At 41.1% G+C, this 17,828-nt stretch overlaps 3 protein-coding genes across 7 annotated transcripts; 1 reads left to right on the top strand and 2 right to left on the bottom strand.

Annotated features, from left to right (window-relative positions):
- Nucleotides 1–754: 754 nt before the first annotated feature.
- On the bottom strand, nt 755–5,966 carry LOC130115618 (transcription regulator protein BACH1-like). 2 transcript variants are annotated; one of them, XM_056283352.1, is made up of 5 exons: nt 5,030–5,966; nt 4,461–4,719; nt 2,230–3,393; nt 1,935–2,141; nt 755–1,792 (listed from the first exon to the last, which is right to left on the bottom strand). In XM_056283352.1, exons 2-5 carry the CDS (start codon nt 4,698–4,700, stop codon nt 1,421–1,423), a joined length of 1,983 nt encoding a protein of 660 aa, XP_056139327.1. In that variant the 5' UTR covers nt 4,701–4,719; nt 5,030–5,966; the 3' UTR covers nt 755–1,420. The 2 variants fall into 2 exon arrangements, with proteins under 2 accessions (XP_056139327.1, XP_056139326.1); XM_056283351.1 differs by having other exon boundaries at nt 5,880–5,964.
- A 104-nt stretch (nt 5,967–6,070) lies between these two features.
- usp16 (ubiquitin specific peptidase 16) lies at nt 6,071–13,664 on the bottom strand. 4 transcript variants are annotated; one of them, XM_056283495.1, is made up of 18 exons: nt 13,353–13,664; nt 13,154–13,220; nt 12,875–13,062; nt 12,626–12,729; nt 12,405–12,520; nt 12,054–12,271; nt 11,875–11,970; nt 11,644–11,774; nt 11,426–11,513; nt 10,234–10,315; nt 9,938–10,029; nt 9,798–9,851; nt 9,514–9,678; nt 8,700–9,375; nt 7,779–7,873; nt 7,104–7,190; nt 6,819–6,972; nt 6,071–6,729 (listed from the first exon to the last, which is right to left on the bottom strand). In XM_056283495.1, exons 2-18 carry the CDS (start codon nt 13,212–13,214, stop codon nt 6,608–6,610), a joined length of 2,529 nt encoding a protein of 842 aa, XP_056139470.1. In that variant the 5' UTR covers nt 13,215–13,220; nt 13,353–13,664; the 3' UTR covers nt 6,071–6,607. The 4 variants fall into 4 exon arrangements, 2 of the variants coding, with proteins under 2 accessions (XP_056139470.1, XP_056139472.1); XM_056283497.1 differs by having other exon boundaries at nt 12,054–12,268; XR_008810519.1 differs by lacking the exon at nt 6,071–6,729 and adding an exon at nt 7,463–7,641 and having other exon boundaries at nt 6,935–6,972.
- A 168-nt stretch (nt 13,665–13,832) lies between these two features.
- Nucleotides 13,833–17,385, top strand: rwdd2b (RWD domain containing 2B). The gene is made up of 4 exons (XM_056284079.1): nt 13,833–14,374; nt 14,465–14,532; nt 16,674–17,042; nt 17,133–17,385. Exons 1-4 carry the CDS (start codon nt 14,168–14,170, stop codon nt 17,383–17,385), a joined length of 897 nt encoding a protein of 298 aa, XP_056140054.1. The 5' UTR covers nt 13,833–14,167.
- Nucleotides 17,386–17,828: the final 443 nt, after the last annotated feature.

Raw genomic sequence — 17,828 nt, 5'->3', positions numbered from 1 at the left:
AACACCGCCCCCCCCCCCGGTCCTAGCCTGGGGGAGGCAGGCCTCAGAGGTCAGGACCGAGAGGATCCCAATAATACTGCATGAAAATACATTACCTCTGCCCGTTAAATCTCTGCATATGTGAATTAAAGGTTGCATTTTTGTTTTTACACCAAAAAAGGTGGTTTAATTTACAGTTCTGAACTAGGAAGAGTGCTTTTATGATTAGATACGACTGAGGCCTGGCCAGAGCCCTCGGCTTCCTTTCTCGTGCATGTAGCTCAGTTCTACGTCCCTAGCTACGCCTCGATGTGCGAAAGATTTCTTTATGTCGACAGACTTAACAGTCCTAAATGACAGAACGGTGATTTTGTTTCGAGTCATTCCAGTTTGAGGCTTGAATACCGTTTTACACTTCAATTCGATTATCAGCAGCTCTGCGGCTGTGAACTACATGTCCTCAAAGCAATTATGATTTGGAGCATGTTAAACCTCGTGTTGCCCCAGTACTTCAAGTCCATTAGCAGTCAGTGAAGGTGCTGAACCAAAGAGATTTACACTTTCATCTGCTGGCCAAACTGTGGTACTACACCTCAACACAAGAGTTGGAAAAAAAACTGTTAGTGCTTACCATTTGAAGTGAAATACTGAGGGGTTAAACAGTTTTAAATCTGTGAGCTACATCAGAAGTAAATGAAACAAATCAACGTGCAGGCAGATTTTTGATTAGAATGATGTAATCAGTACGGGCTGTAAAAAAAATGTGAGCTGGCACTTGAGACAAAGACTGCCTTTAAATTGATCTTTGTTTTTCACAATCAACTACTGCATATAAGGCACACACTGAATCAAATAACACTGTCTTATTCTGCACAATAATGCTTTCAGGTGCACTGTATTCATTGTTAGAATAACAGGGGACGGTCACACCACACCATCAAATAATGCTGCTTGTAAGTTATTTGTTTGCTTTAACAAATTTCATTAGTGCTGAGGATATACAGCACATCACGAGAGTAGTGACTGAATGCTTTATACATGATTAGATTATAAAAGTGAGTAGATTGTAGCAATAATTCCACTAACCATTAAAATACAGGTGGGTTATGAGTTTCCCTGAGAAAAAAATGGTAAAAAAAAGCTTTTTAAGAAAAGCCTAATGTGCAAAGGGGCCCCTGAACAGATCACCTGTAATCCTTGAAAATAGGAATACTAGAGTCTGCATTTTGCTGTATTGAAATGCCTGACATAGCAAGACATCTCTGCTGAGTAAGAACGCTAAAATCAGGGAGAAATTGGTGTTAATGAGAGGGGTTTCAGAAAAAAACAAATCTTCTGCAATAGAGGAATACAGTAAGCAACTGATAATGTCCATCTGCCCCAAGCATCTTCTCAAATGACAGGCATTGCAAATGTATCATAAGGTGCTGTTCATATCCATTCAGGCATTCAGGAAGGAGGCTGTGACAAAGCAGCTCTGCTGGGAGCCTCTCTCCTCTGTGTGGGGGTTAGTCTGTGGTAGCTTGTTTTGGATCGAGTTCTCAGGCTTACCCTCTGGGGGGAAAGTAAGTTTCTCTAATGGGAGCTGGCAGTCCTGGTCTTTGCCCAGAAGGCTGGGGGAGGACATGGGCACAAGGAAAGCTGAGATGGGGCAATCTGCAGAAGAGAGCTTGGCAAAAAGCTGCAAGTGGTCCTGTTCAGGGCTGGACTCCAGGCTGACACTCTTACACAACCCAAAGAGACTCTGCCGAGTTTCCTCCAAGTTCTGTTCCAGCTGACTGCGCTCGTGTATCAGCCTCTCTTTCTCACTTCTCTGCAGAATAAGTATGACAGCACTGCTTACATATAACCCACATCCAGACCAAAAGGTTACTGAAGGCTTTAATGATAACTTTGTCTTGCATTTGTACATTGGGATGTGAACCTGCAAACAAATGAGAAATGGGAAAACATACCAATGTGCAGATTTCACACTCAAGAATGTGAATACTTTCCAGCTTCCTTTTGCGGCAGCGCTGCGCTGCTATCCGGTTCTTGCTTCGTCGACGGACCTCGTGCACAAACTCGAGCTGCTTCTGGTTCAGGTGTTGGTGTTTCAGAAGCTGCAGGAAGGCACTTCGACTCAACACCGAGATCTGCTTCACTGGGAAAGGTAGCTGCACCTGCAGAACGAAACAGTTTTGTTTACCTAACGTCTTTAGCCCACAGTAACTGAACTCTGATCACTGAACACTGAAATATCACATTGACCTCTTCTGCTTTTTTGATGTTAGCCTCAGTATCCCCATCTGTGTCCAGGTCTGAATCCTCTCCGGAGTTGAGTAAGGAGGACATGTAGGGACTTTTTTCTGACTGAGACAGGCTGTCAGTGGCCGGAGCATGCTCTTCATCTGCCCCAAGGTCCCTGAGGAAGGGACAGTCTCCCGTACTAGAGCTCAGGTCCAGCTGCTTTAGCCAATGAAAGTCTGCAGCCTTTGTCAGATTATTTTGGTCTATGGGATCTAGGGGAAGTGACTGAGTCTGAGATGGGCATGGGTCAGGCCAAAATCCCTTAGCCAGATGTTCAGCAACCTCCCTCTCCACACTGCTCCTCTCCCCAGATCCCTCCACATTGCTTATACAAGAGAGTGTGGGGTCTAAGAGATCAACAGACATTCTGTCTTCCAGACTAACTGTAGTCTGCTCTAATAACTCACTACTATCTTGTACCCCAGATGTACTGAGAGGACTATGGTCAGTGTCACATTTGCTTTCAGCATTAATTGTCTCAACAGTCTGGTGTACCTCTCCACCTGTTGCCTCGATGAGAGCTGGAGGACTCACACCTCCAGTGGATGACAGTTCACATGATAGAGCAGAGTCTACCAAGCTCAACTCACTTTGGTCACATACACCCCCTATCTCTAAAATGTCTCTTTCACAAAACTGTGAGGAATGATCTGGTTTGTTGGTATTTGAGCAAGGCATTGAAAGGATGGGGCAAACACTGTTTGCTGTTAAGCCCAGAGATAAGGGGGACATTTGTGGGCCACAATTCTCCAAGCAGAAGTGTTCTTTCCCTCTGCTTGTCTGACCTTGCATGTTCTGAGGACATTGTGAAGGAAGATCTATTTGCAAATCTCCTGAAGCCACTGAGCTGCAAGACTCTGGTGATTTAGGTTGGCTGACTTCTATAATCGGGCCCAAACCCTCACTGGGTGTTCTGTTCTGACAACAGCCTCTTTGGCTGTCCTCTCGCGCAGGTTTCCCGTCTTTGGAAAACTTTGGAATGAGAAAGTCGAAGCATGCCTTCTCCACATTGAGAAATCCAAGAAATTCAGCACTTCTGTGAATGGCATGAATATTATCTTTGTTGAAGAGCAGCGTTGATGTGTAGGCAAACTGTAGCAATGGTTCAAACCCTTCCACAGTCACCTGCAGGGAAGATATATAGCAAAGATAGCTTGATAAAAAGCCATAATACAGTAAAATTCAATAATGTACATTGCATAGCTACCAAAACAAGCAAGATGTTCCAGTTCTGTAGAGAACACAAAAAAGTCAAACTTTTAATTACCAAAAACAAAAAATTTGTTTTGACTCTAAGGCTATACCAAAACATTAAGGCGAGTAGGAACAAATTATATATATATATATATATATATATATATGTGTGTGTGTGTGTGTGTGTGTGTGTGTGTGTGTGTGTGTGTGTGTGTGTGTGTGTGTGTGTGTATATACACACACAGTGTTGGGGAGTAACGGAAAACATGTAACGGCATTACATATTTAGAATACAAAATATGAGTAACTGTATTCAAATACAGTTACAATTTAAATTTATGGTATTCAGAATATTTACATTCTTGAAATTAATGGATTACCTTTTTTCTCCTTTGGTGCCATTCTTATTTTTAGAGGATTGCGACACAAAATGCATTGAAAGTGATGCCTAAATGTTAGTTCAACAGTAAGTTCAGTAAGACAATATGCTATATTTTCAACTTTGTCTAAGGTTTTTCATTCTAATAGCTATGGAAATAAAGAAAAGCACATGGAAAAGTTCTCTTCTCTCTTTTCTTTTTTTTTTTACCAGATAAAAAATCATAGCTCTTTTAGGTTTACATACTCTTCTAGCCTTTGTTAATATATATTTAAGGTGACTCAAATGCATTCAGCCAGCTGATACAATAGAAGAAACAGAATAGTCTACTCAAGTAGTATTGTGTGAATGCTACATATAATGTTACACAAAATGTAAGAAAATATTAAAGTAATCCAAAGTATTCAGAATACGTTACTCACATTGAGTAATCTAACGGAATACGTTACAAATTACACATGCATTTTGTAATCTGTAGCGGAATACATTTTAAAAGTAACCCTCCCAACACTGTATATATATATATATATATATATTTATTATTATTACTATTATTATTACATAGGCCTACTACATGCATTCTAATAGATATTTCTATAATTATGTGCAAGACATTGACCTCATCAGGTAAGGTGATGATGGAATTTTGCCTGGTGATATTGGTGACCCTGCTTTGGAAGTAGTCACTGCAGGAAGCCAGGACGGAGCAGTGGGCCCGGAACATCCTGCTGTCCACCACAACGGTCACGTCGCACAGGACGTCCCTCTGCCTCTGCTCATTCAGGCACTGGAGAACGTGCGCACTGTGCACTGCGGACTGAAAGGTGAACGTTGACGTGCGAGGGGCCTGGAGTGACATGACTTTTAACAAGCTCAGCCTGTGTAACAGAGGGAGCAAATGAAGTGTTGAATGAGTATCATTGCCACATATTCTTTGTCAAAACAGGTCCAAAGTGCACATTTGCCTTTATGTGAACCCTTTTTTTTGTTTTACTGGGTGCAGAGTCAGGGCCAAGCCACAGTGGCCTTACACTATAATAAACACCCACTGTCCACACTGCCAAAACAAGCCATCAGTTCGGAGCAGTTATCATCGGGCATATTGCCTAGCAGGGGACTACGTGTGTATTTTTGAACAAAGACGTTTTATTAATGTCCCAAAACAATAACTCGTCTGCACACATTTACACGTAACAGTTCCCTCACGGACGGTTCAGGATAACTGACGAGTCGTCCTGCGGTGCCGCACGTGGGGGAGAAAGACGTCATTAAACAGCAGCAGCATCAGCAGCATCATCAGCCTGCCCGAAAACCTTTCCATGACACTGATGGCGGAGTGTCCGCCCGTAGCTCAGGAATAACAGCTCAAGACAGAGTCAAGATTAAAAACAGAAAGAAAAGAAAAGAAAAGGCAGCTTATTAGCCGATTACATTGAACCAGTTCACGGGTTTTATTCAGACTCGAGTCGCGGCAGCGAACCGCCTGCTCTCGGACCGACGAGTCCAGCGGTACGGTACGTGACGTAATGAGGGGGGGGACTTGAGTATGGCGGAAGGGATCCGCCGATCCTCCCAAAGGAAATCTCTCGGGAATCGTTAACGACAACTGACCGGACCGACGAGCCGAAGATCGTGAGGAGGAATATCGGCCACATAGCAGGCGACGATCACCTCGACTCGGCAGGTTCAGGGAGCGACTTTCAAACGCTGACTCACGTTCGGCTAACGGGTCCGGACGGACAGCGCACAAGCGGAGGCGGTCGAAACTGACACACGGACGAAAAGGCGAATCGGCGCTTTTATTCCATTTATTCGCTTTTAAACGTGATGGATTCCCAAGCGCCGATACCACAGGCGACGCTTGGACGTCGACAAACGTTAAGCTCTATTTTTGGGGCCTAGGTAAACATAAGACATTGGGAAGCGAACATCTGCCCAGTAGCTTAGCCAGCAACTCTTGTACCCTTTCTCAGTAAACTTGCCTCGTTGTCTCCCCTGCTTAATACGTCACTCCGACTCATAAAAACGTATCACTGACCTGCCATTCTACCCGATAATACCTCCATTAATTAGTTAATTGCAGCGGAGTGCCGACACCCGGTCAGAATTTCCAGAAGTCATGTGACACCTTGGACCCGGAAGTGAGTTTGGCGAGGGTTTTTTTTTGTATGCGCAGGCGCTCTTTCGCCCCGTAGTAGCAAAACAGGAAGCAGCTTAAAGACACCACGCTTTTGGCTTAATTCCAAACATTTAATTGCGCAATACAAAAAACAAAAAAACTTATATGTCAACTAGAGTCCAACAGTTGGCAGTAGTGGGAGAGGACTTCAATTGTGCAATTATGTTCTAAAAGAAACAGATGAGATTCAGAAGTAGCCAATGTTTTCCTTCAATCCTTTGAATTAAAACATCGTCTTTGAATGTTGTCGTTCCACCACGTTTACTGTAAAAACACTTTGAGTGTTAGAAAAGCGCTATATAAGTTTGATTTATTATTATTATTCATCCTCTGCACTATTAAATGCAACAAAACACTACCCTAACCTTACAATACATAGGCTGAGGGGTTCCTCTCCCACTGACATGATGATTTAAATCAAAACCTTCTCATGCTCCACTCGCTGCAGAAAAAAAGAAGGCAAAAACTATGGTCGGGTGCCTCATACAAGGAGGTTGGTCAACTGTAAATAGGCCTCTGTTAGTTTAGGCCTTAAGCAGCAACAGGTTGGCTTGTTCTGATTTCCTGAGTCATGTTGGCCCGGATAACTAACAAATCCTTTCATAGAAGAGCAGGTAGGCTTGGGAACTCTGGACTTTGCTCTCAGTCACAGGCTGGACACTAGTATCACTGATATGGAACCAGGATCCTTTGGGTGGCTCTATATCTCCTATGGATACAAATAAGAACAAGAGTATGTTTAAAATAGACCACAAAGGCACTTTACCGACTTCCATGCCTGATTCCAGTCAAACATACCTCCGCCTTGTGCTGCGAGTCCATTGGCTGTAGATGTCGGGCCCTGGGGCCGCACTTTGACATATGCCGTGTAGTGGCCTGATCTCATTGTTCCGCTGTGCTCTACAATACCATAAAGACTGTACAGCACCTGGGCATCTCCCTCTGTGACGTTCTGTAAAGAAACACATTTCTGTTGCTGTTCCACACAGACGTATATACAACATAACAGCAAACAAAAAGGGTAGAGCAATTCTCAATAGGCATACAAGAAATGATATTTCATTTTGAGTGTTAAATATTTACCTTGCAATTTAGAGCACAGAAAGGTGCTAGGTCCAATACCTGAGGAAACTGGACATGTCTGTTCACCTTACAAATGCTGTAGCCAGTCTAGAAAAAAAAAGGAGAAAAAAAGACAGTAAATGTTAATTTTGTCTTGTCCAAATTGGGAAGAGGAGGAACAGTTTTCTAGAGGAAAAGAAAATAGTGGTGAAATTGGCTAAGCATCTCACCCATGCACTTGAAAACACACAAACAATTCAAACTCAAAACTTATTTTGGATTCACTCAAAAGTCAAAATTTGGATTCAGTCAAAAATTGATTCTGATTATGTTGTTGCCGCTATTGTTGTATTTTGATTGTAATGGTATGCTGGTCATACTTTATGTTTGGGGGTGACAGGAGCCATCATTGTATTGCTTTTATTGCTGTTCAGATGATTATGCTTGTTCGCTGATGCAGTGCTGCTGAGTCCGTGTTTGTGATCTTGTTTGTTTTTATGTTGCACTTCATACGGCAATACTAACTGCCCTTCAGGGACAAATAAAGTTGAAGGTTGAGCTGAAAAATCATTAACAGCAAGTGATTTTAAGACATTAGGCTTTGCTTAGGGTAATATGTGATCAAAATGGTACAGCTTAAGTTGACTTGGATAGAAGTTGGATATATTTTACTGAAATGTTCTTTATCCAATTCACCTGTTGAAATCTCTTCAAATGAAGAGTAAGCACTGATGGAGGAGAGGAGACCAGAATTTGCTTCACGGCATCAGTGTATACATTCTTCTTGGATCCTAAATCAAGCAAAAACACAGGGGATTTAGATAGAGATCTAAATGAAATTGGGTCAATGCAGCAGCGGGAAAAAAAAAATCCCATCACTGGACCAGATTCTCACCATGTTAAAATACTTAAGTTTATGATGCACTGTCATACAATATGCAAAAAGATACAGATCAGTACTGCAGTTTTTTCACGATACTTTTATCGATTTTCCAGCCCCTCGTATCGATACTTTTAAATAATTTACATTAAAAACGGATTTCCGTTCAATGTGTTCAGTGACACAATAAGAATAACTTAATATGCACTTTATTTTATGATGTTATGGCATCTACGTTGCAGTTGAGTGCAGCATGTTCTGTGACAACAAAAATACTTAACATGCACACTGTATTTTCATGATATGGCATCTACATTTCAGTTCCGTGTGTACTGTGCAATGCAACTACCGTTCTAACTGGAATGGAAAGATTGAATTAAATAGTTGTCACTCAATTTGCCTACCGAGTTATCAAAATATAATGTGACATAAATATCAGACTACCCAAATGGTACACAGCAAGTTGTATTTTCAGCTATATTTTAAAAATTTCAGTAAATTATGTACATCATTGCAGTGTATAGCAATATGAATCGTATCACAATGTATTGTGATACAATGGTATTGCGACCTATGTATCGTGATACATATCGTAGCAGGAGGTCAAGTCAATTTTATTTGTATAGCCCTATATCACAATTTCACCAACACCCAGCCCTAGTAACTTGTGTCAAATAAAACAATGGAACCAACATGATTAACTGTAGGGTTTACCACAGCAACCACTGTACACAAACCTTGAGAGTCTTTATTGTTTGACTGCCTTTTAGTGCATGACACACATAGCAGGCTGTTGTTCTCTGTGAGGTTTTCCACTTCGGTGAACTGAAACAGGCAGGATTGTACTGAACACTCTTGTTTCTCTGGTGTCACTCTCATCGCGAGAGTGCGGAAGGCCAGCTCTGGGTCCTGGTTTACTACAGTATATCCTTTAGCCTCCATTGGCATCTCTTCACTCTCTTTGCCCTGTTCTGCAGGATCAAAGTCTTCTATGAAACCGTCATTCAAGGATATTTTCTCCATATCACCCACCAAAAGTGTATCCTCCTCTACTTCCTGATCCAAATCTGACGTATTTTCGTCTTCGAAGCTGTTCTTTTTGTCTTCAGATAAGACAGTAAATCGATTGTTGACCGCGGATGTACCAGATGAGTCACACTCATTGAAGGAATGCTCCTCTTCCTCTTTTTCCCTGCTGTTTTGGACTGCATCAAGATCATCTTTGTCCTTTTTGGGGAGAGACATTACCATAGGGTTGATTTCACTAGTTGGGGCCTCTTCAAAAGTCTCATCATCAGCATTTTCCACGACATGTGAGTTTGTAGGATCTGCCTGTGTATTCTCTACAGGGCTCAAAGCTGTGATACTGTCCAATGTGACCTTCCCCTCAAATTTCTGCTGCCTCCTTTGATTCTGTGAGCACAAGTGACATAAACCAGTGACATAAACCTGTGGATTCTGCCAAATGATCACAATCAAAAAGCCCATGTTCAACATGAAAAATGAAAGGAAAAAAGATTAAAAAAAGAGATTTCTTTTATGCAATAATACCTTTGCTTGTTTCTTTGCCTGCTTCTTGGCTTTCTTCTGCTGGTACTTGCTGCCAGCACCAGTGGGAAGATCATGTCCATTGATCAAACTAAGGCTCTCTCCTCCATCCTGGCTTGACTCGCTGGTATTTTGGGCTCCTTTTTTTGGTTTTCTTTTTCGATATGCCTTAAAGATGGTAACATAAAAAAGGACACAAACAACATAAATAAGCAAGAAAAATGTCTGACAACTTTTCGGAGGTATAACTTTGAACTGATTTCAACCGAGCCAGCTGAGTGCATTACTTCATCAGAAACTGGTAGGGAGAGATCCAGAAACATCTCTGTGACTAATGACACCTGCAAAAATAATGAAAAGGCAAATTACTGTATGACCAGTACAACACTGTCGATAAGTTTTTATTGTTTGTGTGTACACAAAATACCGTTTGACATTGTTGACACATCACCGTACTGGTCATTTCCCCACCAAACACTTGGTCAACACAATTCTTGGGAAATCCATTTTTCTCATATTCTGGAAACATAAAAACTTTGACGTGAGAAAGCAAAATTTCGCAGTCAGCCAGACAGACTGACAAACAGATGCATATGCAAATAAAATGAAAACTGATAAGCACATGTCTATTATAACATATACAGTCTGGAGCCAAAAGGTCTAAATTAACTATTAACTTAATTGTTAATACTGTGAAACAAAAATCTGTGGAATTTTTTTTACCTTTAATTAATGCCTTCAACTGCTCTTCATCCACGGTTTTTCCAGATTTTTTCAGTGCTTCTAATATCCCAGCACTCACTCTCTAGAAAAATAAACACAATACCAGATCCTTATTCACAGACATAAAAATATGATAAATTAACTCATTTTGCTGTCAGATATAAAATGGAAGCTTTTCTAACAATATCAGTGCTGTGAACAGTCTCTGCTATGAATTTTCTCTCACAAAACTTCTTCTATGTGCGATTCACCCAACCAAACTGTCACTCTTGTAGAAGGGGTTCTTTAAAGTATTTAAACGGAAGTGACGCCAACTGTAGAAATCCAACTTCATAACTTTGCATTCAATGTATGAATAGGGGTCAAGAAATTTGAAATAAAAAGGACTGTTACAAGATGTAGTAACGGTCACATTAGTACTCAGTTAATTAAAGTGGCTCAAAAACTAAGCCAATGGAACAGGTGACTTAACTTCTAGCAAAATTTCCACTGTTAATCCTACGCGAAATCATTTACATTTGAAATTGTCCCCCTTTTTGTCATTGCTTAACCTCTGCTTGTTGTAGGTGTCCATTCAAGGGAGGCCTTCCACTCCTTGTCAAATAAGACCACAAGATCTTTGGTTTGAAGATTATGGCATTTCGGGATGATTTAAAAAGGATAGCAAGGGAAGGGGAGACTTGGTTATACTTTGAATAAAAGTTTTTTAATTTTCAACTAATCTTTTTGTCAATTTGACAACAGTAGATAGAATGAACGCGTTACAACCCTGACAATGCAGCTCTCAGTTCTCGCAGGGCTGAACATTTCTTCTCAAACCTCCCTGCCCATTCAATGTTAGATTAAATAAACGGTAAATTAAAGCATTCTTCTACTTTCACCTTATCTCTCCAGTTTAAAAGAGCAATGTCCCTCATATTTTGAACAGCCTGTATATCTACAATTACGATCTCGAAAGAATCTTTAATCCACCTCGTATCTGTGTTTGGCAAGCACCTCCTTAATATATATAAATATTCCATATATGACACAGGGATACATGTCACATGTATTATCCAGGCACTTTCGCATTAAACCTTATATTCCTTATTGTCAGTTGCTTGTAATATGTATTATGGTTTTGAGATTATAGCATATGAGTTGCAGAGATTATGTGCAGAGACAGATTCGTTTAAAAGAAATGAGTGCATACTTTCATCTCCTCGGCTCTCATCCCATCCAGTAGGTAGCGAAGGAGCTCTTGGCTATCCTGCTGCTGAAACCCTTTGAACCTGGCAGCCCTAGGGATGACAGAGGAGACCAAGAAAGAAAAAAAAATCAAATCAAAAATTCAAAATGAATTAGTGCTAACATTAAAACGCTGGGCATGACTCAAGGCTCAATTGAAGCTCAATATAGATTTGCACTTGCTTTTTACAAATTTGTGTGAACAATTCCCGAGGTGTTACTACACTCTTCTTGGATTCCTGGATCTCATTGAGCAGTTGGCACATAGCTAAAGTCAGGGATCCAGGCTGGTCTAACTGAACAACAATAGGCTCCTGCAATCACAAAAATAACCACGTATTAATAATTGGGCAGTCAGGAAAGAACCTATTATGTACACAGTGATGAAAAATAAAAAGGACAATGGCAACAAACCAGATTTGAGGGGGCACCAGGCATAATGTCAAGACTATTCCTGTCTTCTGTCACGTTACTGAGTATCTGCCTCAACAACTGTGTTTGAGAAAGGTTCTGGAAAATATGTTGAAAGTTCATAAATCTAAAATGAAAATTGTCAGATTTCAAACTGAGAATAACATCCTAAAAATTCTTACCTGAATAACTGCATTAAAAAAACAAGTGTTGCCAAGATTACTCAGTCCCTTTACTATCACAGCTCTGCTGCCTTCATTTGTGCCATTCTTCTGTGATTTCATAACATCCGCCTTCCTGACATTCTTCTTTTGATTTTCCTCATTTTCACTGCCCTCCCTGTTTTCCTCATCCATTGTAGTACGAGTCATCTGTTCTTCTTCCAGTAAAATTTCATCTGCTTTGACCACAAGAATTAAACAGAAAATGGATGATTTAAAATGACGGTGGAGAAGTGCAAGTTTTTTTTCCAACAAAATGTTGCTATGCATAACTATCAAACACCAAATGCCAAACATTGCTGTGGAACTTACTTCTCTGTTGCTTTCTTGTTTCAGGGCTCGACAAGACCTGCTTTTTAATGCTGGCCACCAACTGAGCCAATTGCCCTGATTTGGAGTACTGGACATCATCATCACATAAGTAACACCTATAGCAATGACAGAACACAAAAGCAAGCAACGTAAATTTCCAGATTTAACATCATATATCCTAATAATTGAACTATTCTCCAATATGACTTAACACCTCTCACCACACACTCCAATTGTCCATGCTGACCACCAGACAATGAGGATCTGACCGAAGAGTCTCAGAATGTTTGACAGCATGCTGGTTGTCAGAGTTTCGCCCACAGCCCTTAGAGTAGACACGATTCGTTATTTAGCAAATTGTATGCAGACATTTCTCGTAAGCAATAAATTTTTTTTTTTGTTCATAAAAAGGTCCCACTGTGTCTACATTGTAATAAATATAATTTTTTTTGTTTATAAAATGGTCCCACTCTATGTCCACATTTCAAGCACATCCATATGGCTGGGGTTTCCTTTTCATCTTCACACTCCTGAGGCACAGCTGGGCTGGTCAGCTCGTCATTTTTGCAGTCTTGGCAAATGGTCCAGTTAGAACTTTCACCGCACTTCTTGAGAAAACTGCGATCTATACCCTTCTTAGTATGTCTGCAGGAGGGATCTGAAATTGGTAAAAGAAATTGGGCCGTGTCACACGCCTAAAACAGGAAATCACAATAACATAAGGATGAACTTTAGCTTGAAGTCTGTACCCGTCAGGTCAGTGTCATCATCCTCCCTGGAGCTTGCGTCTTTGCCCCTTTTCTTCCCCATTTTCACCTAAACAAAATTTGACAAGTGTAACCCACTGAGTCACCCCATCAAGCACAACTAACATATAGTTGAAGAGAACGACAGCGACACATGGCCTACTCAGATTCCACGTTTAGAAGTAGTAGTTAGCGAGCAAACCTTAATGAAAAGTTCCCGTTAGCCTTCTTTAAAGCAAAAGGTCGTGAATATCAGTCCCAGGTTGACGAACGATAACCGCCATGATCCATTCAATTTACGATCAAGTATGGAGCCTGATTTCTCAAAGTTTGCCGTTTACCTTTGTCTATGCAGCGGAACTCTACAAAGTACACGTCTAATTCAATACATGTCGATGTAAAACGATAAAACTACCAGGGGAAAAAAATTAAAGTATATAATAACACGCATTAAAATCTCTCCATGATGTGAAAAAAATAAATAAATCCAGCCCCTATGAAATTAAACATGATTGTGTGCCGTTCGGCATTCCGGGCGACAGGACGTGTATTTCCTGTGTGCGCTGTATATTCCGTCCGGGCGGAAACATTTCCTAGTGGAGACCAGTTGGAAAGAAGTGGCAACAAGGCTGTTTTCTCTCTCTCTCTCTCTCTCTACTACATCCTGCTGCTTCGCCTGGATGAACAAACAAGTCAGCCTTTTCTATAGATAACATAAATGTATGTGTCCCGTATAGTCTACTTGATTTTTTTAATTTTATTTAGACATTTTCAATACCAATTTCTATTGCACAACAGTAACCGGAAAATACACGTCTGTTCTGTTAACCTATCAATGAAATGAGAGTTTTGGAGATATAATTGCGCTGTACAGGAAGTTCGACGTACTACGAGGACCGATTTCGCCCCAAAGAGACACGGCTTATTGTGCTCAGTCAGTTGACGTGTACTGCTACTTCTAGGACAAATGCCCTATTAGAGTATATAGTAAAGAACAAATCAGACTGCTTCATTAAGATGTCTTATTTAGAATCGGCTGAATCACAGCTTGCAGAGATAGAGTTGCTGTCAAGCATGTTTCCCACCCACGATGAATTTGAAATCACAGACCAGCTGGCTCTTGCAGAGCTTAGGGGTTACATAGAGGGCTCGACAGAGACGCCTCCTCCATCCAGACCACAGTTTCTCATAAAGCAGAAGGTGGACGCTGCAAGCATGAAAGGGGTAACCAAACAAGATGCTACATAATCAACACCAGTAAAGCCACATATTGATTTTAGATCAATTCATCTTTTTATTTATCTCTTCGACCAGGTGGATTTCACTTTATCCTGTACTTATCCATCAGGATATCCCAACATCCTGCCGGAGATAACTGTACGGTAAGAAGCTGCATAGAAAATGTGATGTGTCAAATCAGGTCAGATTTATTTGTAAAGCCCTAAATTACAGTTTAGTCCCAGAGGGCTGTACAATCACAAAAGCATTATTAAGTACAACACCCCATATCTTTAAACCCTCGATTCCTATGAGGAAATTTTCACCAGAAAAAAATCTTATCATGAAAAGAAAATGAGAGAAACCTTAGGGAGAGCAACAGGGGAGTTATCCCTCTTCCAGGCTAGATAGATGTGCAATCGGTACAAAGTGGACTGAGTAGACAGACAGTAACAGCCATCCATTCACTATCCAAACCGCTTATCCTGCTGTCAGGGTCGCGGGGATGCTGGAGCCTATCCAAGCAGTCATTGGGCAGCAGGTGGGGAGACACCCTGGACAGGCTGCCAGGCCATCACAATAATCACTTAATGAGTTACTAAATGATTACACACATCAAAGTAGAGCAGAACATGCACAGTTAACACATACTTTATAGCCAAATAAGCAAAACTTAATGATTATATAATTTATAGAAACAGTGAAATAAATATACATAGTGAAGAGTCACACATCCTCCCCAGTATCTCCTCAGATGTGACTATTTAATTCTGTTGTTAATACCTTACACGGACTCAGTTCACAACAAAACAGAACGAGGAAGAATAGAACCTCCAAACTTGAATGACGAACTGTTAAGGAAGAGCAGAGGGTATACATGGACAGGTTAATGGATGAGATCAGTCAGGAGTCCCTATGGACTATGATGCTAGTGGATGACATTGTGATCTGTAGCGAGAGTAGGGTGCAAGTTGAGGACAGTCTAGAGAGGTGGAGGTATGCACTGGAGAGAAGAGGAATGAAAGTCAGTAGGAGCAAGACGGAATACCTATGTGTGAATGAGAGGGAGGACCGTGGAATGGTGAGGATGCAAGGAGTAGAGGTGACGAAGGCATATGAGTTTAAATACTTGGGGTCAACTATCCAAAGTAACGGGGAGTGCAGAAGAGAGATAAAGAAGAGTGTGCAGGCAGGGTGAAGAGGGTGGAGAAGAGTGTCAGGAATGATTTGGGACAGAAGGGTACCAGCAAGAGTTAAAGGGAAGGTTTACAAGATGGTTGTGAGACCAGCTATGTTGTATGGTTTGGAGACAGTGGCACTGATGAAAAGACAGGACGTGGAGCTGGAGGTGGCAGAGTTGAAGGTGCTAAGATTTTCATTGGGAGTGAAGAAGAAGGGCAGGATTAGGAACGAGTATATTAGAGGGACAGCTCAGGTTGGACGGTTAGGAGACAAAGCAAGAGAGACAAGATTGAGATGGTTTGGACATGTGTGGAGGAGAGATGCTGGGTATATTGGGAGAAGGATGCTGAATATGCAAGGCTCGGCGTTTTTGGTTTTTACCGATTTTCACAGAAAAATACCCAGATTTTTTTAAAAGGAGCAGATCGGTTTAAACTGATTTTCACCCGGATTTTATGTTTCCGCGAAGCCAAAAGTTGTTCCTGTTCGTGTGACGTTATGTAACAGTGTCCTCTTGTGGCAAAATTCGGCATGCTGGATGGTTTTGATAATAAAATAAAAACCAAAAACGGTAAGCCTTGTGAATATGGAGCTGCCAGGGACGAGGAAAAGAGGAAGGCCAAAGAGGAGGTTTATGGATGTGGTGAGGGAGGACATGCAGGTGGCTGGTGTGACAGAGGAAGATGCAGAGGACAGGAAGAGATGGAAACGGATGATCCACTGTGGCGACTCCTAACTTGAGTAGCCGGAAGTAGTAGTAGTAGTAGTAGTAGTAGAGGGTATGCATGCATGGAGTTGTAAAAAACTAATGTGTATGTCGTAAGTGACCTTTGACAATAGTTTACTAACCTTGGAATGGAGGATTCAGATTCAAATTCAGAAAAATTTATTAATCCCCAGGGAAATTATTTCGGTCGCAGTTACTCAAAACACTCAGAATTATGCAAGTTAAGAGAGAAAAAACAAATAACCAAGGGAGGAAAAATAAGACTAAAAAATAGTAGATCAGAACGCAAAAGAAGCAGATACGTAGCTATTAAAGCTATTAAAGTGAGGGGGGGGGTGAAAGGTCCAATTTGCCTTGTGAATGTATTTATATACAGCAGTTGCCTTCCTTTTTTAGGTGCACGTATCTCAGCAGAACCCAGCAGTCTGAGCTCCATGCAGACCTTAATGCATACCTAATGGAAAACTGCCAAGGAGAAGTATGTGTGCTTTCTGCTGTAGAAAGGGCGAAGGACAGCTTACATCTCTATATTGATAAGACCTCGTCAGCGGAACCGGCTTCGAAGAATGAGTCCTCTGCTCAAAAGCCATCAGAAATATTTAGCCGTGTATGGATCTACAGTCACCACATCTACAACAAGATTAAACGGAAGAACATTTTGGAGTGGTCCAAGGAACTGGGCTTGTCCGGTTTCAGCATGCCTGGGAAGCCCGGCATTGTTTGTGTGGAAGGTCCTCAAACCGCCTGCGAGGAGTTCTGGTCTAGGTAGGTTAAATTATTTTTCTTTTTCAGTAGCTTGTATTTCCTAGCCTGAAGCTAGTTTAAATGTTTTCCTAACTTTTCCTTACTTCTTAGAGTGAAGGTTCTGACTTGGAAAAAGATCATGATTCGACATAGAGAGGATATTCCCCTGAATAATCAGGCCACAGACAGCGGGGCTGATGAAAGTATGGACTCACTGCGAAAATTCACAGGCTTTGAAGAGGCAATGTTTGACCCACATGGGAGCAGGGGCAATCACATGGACCTTGGGCAGCTCTATAAGTTCTTACATGAGAAAGGCTGCTGTGATGTCTTTCAGATATACTTTGGCATTGAAGGGAAATGATAGACCTCAGCAATTGTGTACTGCAGCTGTTTGTCTGGTGCCTTGCTGTGGTAAAAGATCTGCTGGAAATTTATGTTATATTGCGTATAAATTTATAGTATGGAATCATTCAAATGCCTTTCCCTGCTATTTTGAATTTTATGAAATTGTAATCTTTTAACAATCCGCGCTTGCAAATGCACCCAATAAAAATGGGAGCAGTGGTTTTGAGCTGAGGGATTTAAACAGATGCACAAATCTTTAATGGCTGTTAAATATCCGTTATAGTACACCTGGAGTTGGGTGTACATTGTGGTCTGAAAAACAAGATCCCACACATTTCTTAGGTTAGTAGACCCAGACCTGTGTCTCAGAAGTCATCAGAAATTGGCATTAATAGCCTGCTTCTTTGCAGAACATTTTCAATGAGCCTATTAATAATGACTTCCTAATGGCTTTATTCA

Source organism: Lampris incognitus, chromosome 7 (genome assembly GCF_029633865.1).
Source record: "Lampris incognitus isolate fLamInc1 chromosome 7, fLamInc1.hap2, whole genome shotgun sequence".
Taxonomy (NCBI): domain Eukaryota; kingdom Metazoa; phylum Chordata; class Actinopteri; order Lampriformes; family Lampridae; genus Lampris; species Lampris incognitus.
The sequence above is the reverse complement of the archived record's forward strand: the minus strand, read 5'-3'. Positions and strand labels throughout refer to the sequence as shown.